Source organism: Hyaena hyaena, unplaced genomic scaffold, assembly GCF_003009895.1.
Source record: "Hyaena hyaena isolate Hyena2069 unplaced genomic scaffold, ASM300989v1 scaffold_167, whole genome shotgun sequence".
Taxonomy (NCBI): Eukaryota; Metazoa; Chordata; class Mammalia; order Carnivora; family Hyaenidae; genus Hyaena; species Hyaena hyaena.
This window is the reverse complement of record NW_024080798.1, coordinates 495,141-503,245: the sequence shown is the minus strand read 5'-3', so window position 1 is coordinate 503,245 and position 8,105 is coordinate 495,141. Positions and strand designations below refer to the sequence as shown.

General features: G+C 48.2%; 1 protein-coding gene across 2 annotated transcripts in view; it reads left to right on the top strand.

Annotated features, from left to right (window-relative positions):
- The first annotated feature begins 5,695 nt into the window (after window positions 1-5,695).
- Window positions 5,696-8,105, top strand: part of PRICKLE2 (prickle planar cell polarity protein 2) — a 331,485-nt gene continuing 329,075 nt past the window's right edge. Inside the window, exons 1-2 of one of the 2 annotated variants that reach the window (XM_039240077.1) lie at window positions 5,696-5,877; window positions 6,647-6,732. In XM_039240077.1, coding sequence (XP_039096008.1) covers window positions 5,836-5,877; window positions 6,647-6,732 — 128 coding nt within the window. In that variant the 5' untranslated portion in view covers window positions 5,696-5,835. Of the gene's footprint in view, window positions 5,986-6,646; window positions 6,733-8,105 lie in introns of both variants that reach the window. The other variant, XM_039240076.1, reaches the window with a different exon arrangement.

Sequence of the window (8,105 nt, the reverse complement as noted above, 5' to 3'; positions counted from 1 at the left end):
AGAAAGCAATTCACCAAAAGTGATAAATGATCATAAAAACCTGGCACAAGAAAACTGGGCTTCATTCCTTCTGGAACCATCTCTCAACAGCACAAGGTACTAGGCACCCCACCTCACCTCAGTGAACGTTTGTTTCTTCTGACCTTCCTGGGAGCCTCCGGGTTCCAGCGTGTTACTTAGGAATGCATTTTGGAAATAGTAGGCTGCAACATTAGTATGAGGAATTATTAAAAGGTCAATTTTGCATCTTTGTGTTTTTATAGGGGTTCTGGGAAGACCAGGGGCACAGTATTATAAAGTCCTCACGTGCATGGTTGAAGGGAGTAACAAAAGGGAAAACAAATATTTTTCTCTTGTTACAAAAGACTCATATGTCATAGGGGAAATCAACATGGAAAACTAGAAAGAAGTAAAAGCTGAAATTTCTTGTTCCAAAGGCATAATAGTATTTGTCTTATACGACAACTATTTATGCATACTTAAAGCCATTTTATTTTCAGATTCAGAAGTGTTTCTTAATGCAAAACAATACATGCTTCTTGCAGAATTTGAGGAAAGATAGATAACAAAAATCATCTATTTCTACCACTTCGGACAGCCTACTGTTCTAGAACTTTAAAAAGTCATAATTACTTATATGTTATATATATATACATATATGTATACATACATATATGTATATATATTACCTTTCTTACACAAGAAATCTGTTTATTTTATAAAAATTAGATGAGAAAAAGGTGAACTATTAAACCATTTGAGATCCAAACCCCCAAATAACTGATGACAGTCTGTAGTATTTTTTTGCTGTAGCCTCTGGACTTCTTTTTTTTTTTTAAGTTTATTTATCTTGAGAGACGGAGAGAGAGCACGCACACCCTCACGCAAACACACACAAATGGGTGAGGGGCAAAGAAAGATGGGGAGAGAATCCTAAGCAGGCTCTTCACCCTCCAGCATGGAGCCTGATGCGGGACTTGAACTCACAAACTGTGAGATTTTGATCTGAGCCAAAATCAAGAGTCTGATGCATAACCAACTGGCCACCCAGGTGGCCCCCGCCTCTGGACTTCGAACTATTCAAATGTATGTGTAGTTTTGAAAGCATAAGACGTACCAGAAATCTTTTGCAAATGTGAACCATATTGCTATTTTCTAACCTGCTTTCCAAATGGAACAATATTTATACAAATTTCCCTATATCCTACAACATCACTTTCTAATGTCTGACTAGAATTCCGTTAGAAGATGCACCATTATTTATTTAACAGACCCTCTTATGTTAAGTATTTAGATCACTTGTAATTTTTCTTTTGCCCCCCCAGAAAGACCGCTGTCCTGACTATCCTTTAATGTCATGTTTGTGGTTTTTTTGTCATTTAACTTTTGCGATGAGCTGTGTCAATGGCTCTGCAGAATTCTAAGGATTTTCGGGGGAGAACGATATATGGGTTTTTTGCATAGTATATTTTATCATTTCAAATATTTTTGCTCTACATATATTAGAATCTATTTATAAATTAAAGATGACTTAATGTCCTATGAAATACTGAGCCCACCAATGCTCTTTATTCCAGTTCCCTCCTGAAAGATTTAATTTTCTTCTGATTATGTCGGTGTCACGCTCATACAAGAAAATTTGTAGACTATGGAAGAGTTGGTTGGGAGGAAACAGAAAAGCCCTTTATAATTCCCAAACTGAAAGAGACTCATCTCTCTGGTCACCCCTGCCAACTTCCTCACCATCCATGGCTTTCCACGCTTTTTCAAAATACTCTCTGTAGACTGCTGATTAGAGGGATGCTATCACGGAGACGGCTGCTGTTCAGGGAGATTTTTACCCCCTTTGCAACACTCGGAATTGTTTCCAGTAGCTAACAGCCAGAACTGTGCACCTGGGTGAGGCTGTGCTGAGATACTATGGTCTTATTCCCTATTTTAAAAAGCACCATACGGACACATCCCTAATGATTCCTGCAGGTGTGTGGGACAGGGAGTCAAAGCCTTAACAGTCACCGATTTCATGTAAGAGAAAATAGAGAAGCCGAAATACATAAGACAGGCGTGTTCAGACCAAGGGAAGGGGACACAAAGAGCTTCTTGCTACGCCTCCCCCCGATTTGATGTTAGAAGACCTCGGGCAATGATTTTCCTTTCAGATAAATAATTTTACATCTCGAATTCTAAAATGAACACATATTCATTATAGGAAATATATTTTAAAAGAAAAAAGAAAAAATAACCTTATTCTGTGTGTTTCTTTCTGGTTTCTTGATGCATATTGTAAGACAGATGAAAGCCAAATCACCTATTCTGCTTTTGTGTTCCCACTTCCTATATTAGGAAGTGTCTCTTCCCATGTCAGGGATCATGTATGAGGATTCTTCAAGTCCCATCAGTAACTGCACTGCCTTGAAAGATGAGGAAAGAGCACACGTCAGAGAGGTCTATGAAGGGTAAACACAGCAATATAAAGCAAAATAAAACTGTTTACTGTTCACCTGCAGCTGACAGTGAGAATGAGTTTTCCTTCCCGTGTTACTAAGCTTTATCTTCCTAAGCAAGATAAAGTGGTTGTTGACTAGAGAAGTAAAATACTGCTTCTCAAACGGGAGCCTCAGGTGTAAATAAGCCCATGGAAAACTAGTTCCTGTTCTGAGATGATAAACCAAGGGAGACTCATTCCAGGAGGGGATGATTTAAAAAAATTTGGGGGGGGGGCGTGCTTGGGTGGCTCAGTCGGTTAAAGCATCTATCTGGCTCTTGGTTTTGGCTCAGGTCATGATCTCATGGCTTGTGAGTTTGAGCCCTGCACTGGGTTCTGCGTCGGCAGCACAGAGTCTGCTTGGGGATTCTCTCTCTCTCTCTCTCTCTCTCTCTCTCTCTCTCCTCTCTCTCTGCCCCTCTCCCACCTGAACTATCTCCATCTCTCTCAAAATAAATAAATATAAATATAATAAAATATTTTTAGTTTTACTGCTTTTCTTTTTTGTGAGGTTTTTAAATTTATATTTGAGAGAGAGAAGGAGATGAGTGCAAGCAGGGGAGGGGCAGAGAGAGGGAGACACAGAATCCAAAGCAGGCTCCAGGCTCTGACCTGTCAGCACAGAGCCTGACGTGGGGCTCAAACTGACAGACTATGAGATCATGACCTGAGCTGAAGTTGGACACTTAACTGACTGAGCCACCAGGTGCCCCTTAAATTGAAGTATAATTGACATGCAATGTTGCATTAGCCCCAAGGGGTGTTTTTTATCGCAGGTGTCTGGGGAAACACTTGTTGCTCTGAGACATGGAATGGGGCCTCATGCCCATGGCTTGATCAGACAGTATGGGGAGACCCCCACACCTTAGCATCTCTTCTTTATTTTTTTTAATTAATTTATTTTTTAATAGTTTATTGTCAAGTTGGTTTCCATATAACACCCAGTGCTCATCCCCACAAATGGCATCTCTTCTTTAACCGAGAAACAAAAGTTAAGTGCCCAGCTCACTCAAATGATTTTCCCCAAGAGCATTATTATTGTCACATCCTTCAGCAGCCACATCTCTCCAGAAGCAAGACATGGGGCAGGACTATTGCCACTTGCCCTTGCACTTGCCTTCCAGGGAATTTGAAGACGGTGCTGCTTCCTCAGGATACATTTCTTCCATCTGTGGGACACATGTAATGCATTGGTTTTGTGTCTGACCTTTGCTAGGAATTTTCATAATTAAAATACAAGTAGGCACTATCCACAGTGAGAACATGGTCCTCCTGACCCACATGCGCCAATTAGAAGGCCATGTGCAAAGGAGGGCTGCAGGAGCCCTGCTGAGAAGGCCAGCTGAGCCTTCCGCACCCGTATGATTATGACCAGAGGCTTTAATAGCCACCACCCCTGCCCCCCGCCTCCACGAAAGCTACTGCTTTCTATCTAGTCATTTAACAAACATTCGTCAAGCATCTGAAATGAGCCGGAGCCTATGCTAGGCCTGAGCAAATAAAGAGATGAATGAGCCTTGGCATTTATTCTCTGCAAGTATACCATCTACTGGCGTTGGAGGGTGTTGGGTAAATAGATGAAAGCAATATAAGAGTCTACCTTTTAGGTCACTGAACACTGGAGCGTCTTTCTCAGGGCTAGGATCATGGTGAAGTGAGTGAGGCAGGGACATGTGAGCACAGGGTGGTATCTAGTCTTTATTTAAAACGTTGACGTTCTGTGCATCATGGGCTTTTTTTTTTTTTTTTTTGCATCAGTTCTGATTCTTTAAAATACTGCCTCAAAATATTGTTTATCTCAAGTGCTGAGTTTGTTGTCCCGCCCCCAGCCCCTGTAAATTTCACTTGTCATGTGCCCCGCCCTTGTTCTTGCCTGGATTTCAAATTAAACCTCACCCTCTGGGCTTTGAGGATCATCAGCTAACCCTGATACTCAGCGAGCATCCACGCTGGGCTACCCTATTCTTTTGAGTTTGCGAGATGAGTAGACTGGCCTTACCGCTAATTATGCTGGCACCCAGCTTTTCTTCACTCAACTTGGATGTCTGACGTCGAAAAACACTAAGCCCACGGAATTCTCTTTTTGACGATGACAAGAATGTCTTCTTGTGACAAATATTTATGGAGCACTTACCATGTACAAGGCACCATTACAGGCCCTGGAGGTACTGAAGTGAACAATGTGGGTCAGCGCAGATAAACAAGATCATCTGCTACACGTGATAGGAGAGAGTGTGCATGAGATGTTACAGTAGGGGTGAGGGACGTTCTCCCCGGGGAGGCGGTATTTATGCCGAAACAACAGGGGTAAGTGGGCACCATGGCCTGTACCTCTCACACTAGCAACTTTTTTTTTTTTACAGCTAATCTTTAACGAGCCCTTAGTTTGTGTTGTTATATAACAACTGTACCTGTCCCCACTCATCTCCCTCAACAACAGTGTGAGATTAGGACTCCTGTTACATCTTTATTTATGTTTGTTTGTTTATTTTTACTGATGAGGCAGACTCAAAGTCAATTTGGGAGATCACCAGCTAAGTGATATGAATGGACACGTGGTGGTGGCTGGGGGAGGGGGGAGCGTCAAAGCTTGCCTGCCACGATTCAACAGTTACTTAATAAGCATCTGGTGTATTCCAGGCGCTGTACAATTAGTTAGGGGCATGTGTCCCCGCCCCTCCTCCTCGTCTACCCAGCACTTAGTGCATAGATTCCATGCGTGTCACAAACTTCTAACGTAGTCCATTTTGGAGGGTGATGGGACTGTTCTGTAACTTGATTGTGCTCGCTGTTACAGGTCTGTATAAATTTGTCAAAACCGGTAGAATTGTGCACTCAAAAGGGTGAATTTTACTCTGTAAATTACACCTTCATTAAAAAAAAAAAAAAACCAACCCACGGCCCTCTCCCTCCACCCTCTATCCCAGGCCAAAGCAACAGGGGAGGTTCAGGTGGTCCCTGCCCTAACTAAGGCTCGGGCGAGGGCAGAGCGTTTGGGGGGCGGGCCCAGGTGCGGGCCCAGAGTTAGCCACGGCGGGCCGGCGGGGAGGCAGGGGAAGGAGAAAGTAGGCGCAGCCGGTGCGGGGGAGGGATGGGAAGAGCCCGTGGACCGCGGGGCGAACCCGGGGAGGCGGGGGGATGCCGGGAGAGAGGGAGGGACCTGCGGGCGGGAGAGCGAGAGGCACAGGCGAGGGAGGAGGGGGAGGCGTGCGCTCCGGAGCGAGCCGGGGGCTGCAAGGCGGAGACAGCCAGGCCACGGGCCGCTGAGCGTGCCCACCCAGGCGACCTGCCCTCCCGGCCGCGGTGCGGACCGACCAACCGACGGCGCTGCGTGCAGGAGGCGCCCGGCCATGTTCAGCCGGAGCTCCCGGAAAAGACTCTCCAGCCGCTCGGTGAGTGTCCCCCACCTGAGCGGGGCCGATCTCCGGGTCCCCCCGGGCCTCCGCGAGCGCCCCTGCCCGGCCTCCCTCCGCCCGGCGGCCGCGCACCTGTGGCCCCAGGTAAGCCGGCCCCAAGCGCGGGGGCGCGTCCGGGGCGCGCGGGAGCGCTCGAAGGCGCGGAAAGGGTTAAGTCCGGATCCCCAGTCTGGGCGAGAGCGAGCCCGGGAGCCGTGGCCCTGTGTGAGGGCGCCCCGGAGAGCCCCCTCCCTCGCCTCTTCCTTTCAGGCAGATCGGAATCCCAGATTCAGAGCTCCCCCGTCTAGCCTCCTGGAGCGCTAGCCACGGACTTGACTTTGGGCTGTCTTTGGGGCTATCCTGCGCTGCCCCGTTCCCAGGACCAGCAGCCTCGCCCTAGGCGAACGCGCGGTAGTAGCTTCTCCCGGACCCTGGGGAACTGAAAGGTCAGGCTTTTGTCTCTTAGAAACCCGTGACCAAGGTGTCTAGGGGAGACAAAGCTCCAGCCATGGCCATTTCTCGGCGGCTTGGTGGCCACACCAGAAGTAGCCCGCCTGGGTCCGCACCCCCTTGCTCACAGGAGAGAGACCACCCCTGGGGCACCCGCAGCGCCCCGCCCCAAGGCCCCCACAACGGAGAGGGACTTTGGAGTCAAATCTGATAAGGCAGGGTGGGAGGGCCAGGTCGTCCTGCCCAGGACGCCAGTGGGGCTTTGGACGGAGCCCCCGTGGTGGAAACATAGTTGTGTGGTCTTTTTGTTTTGAAGTTGACCGGACTGGGGCGGATAGAGAGAGGCCAGCCATGTAACGCCTGCGGTGACCAGTGCCCCGGGTTCGCCTTGCATAAATGGAGGTAGGATGCCTTTTTTCCCGGATTCCTAAAGACATACCACTTCCGGGGAGGAAACCTGTATATTTGTATATATGCTTATGTACACAGATACATTTATCTCCTTTTGTAAATCTCACTTGTAAGTCACGTGGAAAGAATGCAAAGCCTGTTCCTTTAAGAGTGGGGCTACATCTGCTCCAAATATCCAAGGTGGAAGTGGTGGCCAGACACTGGGGGATGCCGGGGAGCTGGGCTCAGGCTGCCTTTCCCTGATGGGAGAGTTTTCGGTCCCTCCTACCCACACTCTGTGGATCTAAGTTGCCAAGCCCCAGACAGTTCAACTTGGGCACGGCAGTGTCTACAGGGGCCACCGTGCAGCGTGTGGAGGGCACCCTGGACCAGCCGGTGTTTTCCAGTTGTGTTTTCAATTCAGCCCCTGTAACTCTGGGTCCCACCCACAAATCCACGACTGCCCGCCTGCACTGTGTCAACCCTCTTCCGTGGCCAGATGTTTCTTATTAATGTCCCGTGAATGTTGACTTCCAGGCAGCCCCAGCCTGGATTGGAATGATTATGTTTGGGAGATGCGGGATCTGGGTGCCCTCCCAGTGCATCTGGCTGCTGGGGCTCTGGTTGGGAAAAGTTGGGGGGCAGGCTTGCTGGCTCTCCGTTTGAGGATGTAAAGAGAAGAGGTGGATCCTTCTTGGCAACTTCATGAAAAAGGGAAGCGAGTGATGGGAGCATATTCTCTGACATCCCCACACGCTCTCCCTTTGATGAGTGCATCTTTCCCCTCTGTCTCCACCACTCAGACGGCCCTTTGAAGAAGGCTGTTTCTGGACACGGGGGGAGGGGGGTAAGCCCGCTTTGATTGCATGTTACCCCTCTGTGCATGCTTCTCTACTTTCTCCCAAACGGTAAGGCGTGCGGGGCACCCAGTTCGAAGGAAACTCCCAGCCGGCTCCTTCAGAAATTAAATGCTTTTGTTCCTGCCTCTGATGGGTCTGGCAGCCTCCTTGCCTTTGTTTCAGGGCACTGAGCACAGCCCTTATGGCTTCCAAGCATTTAATAACTTCTGTGTCAGAGGCAAGGCTGGGCGACCTTATAAATATGGAATGGGCAGCCATAGGCATCCATCAGTGCCGGTGTTGGGGCCCAAATGACTGGCACCTTGTGTGGCCCAAATGTGAAAGGTGATACATGCAATAGGTATAGGAACCTTCTTTTGTAAATCAAATCCATTAAGGCAGGACTAAGGGCCTCTTCCTTTCTGATCTATATTGTGCTCTAACTAGGAGGGCTGGGAAAGTCAGAGTCATGAACAGGAGAGTGCTCCTCAGCTCCTCCCCTACTCTGGAGCCTTTGGGTCCCCTGCTGCCCAGAGCCCTGTGGGG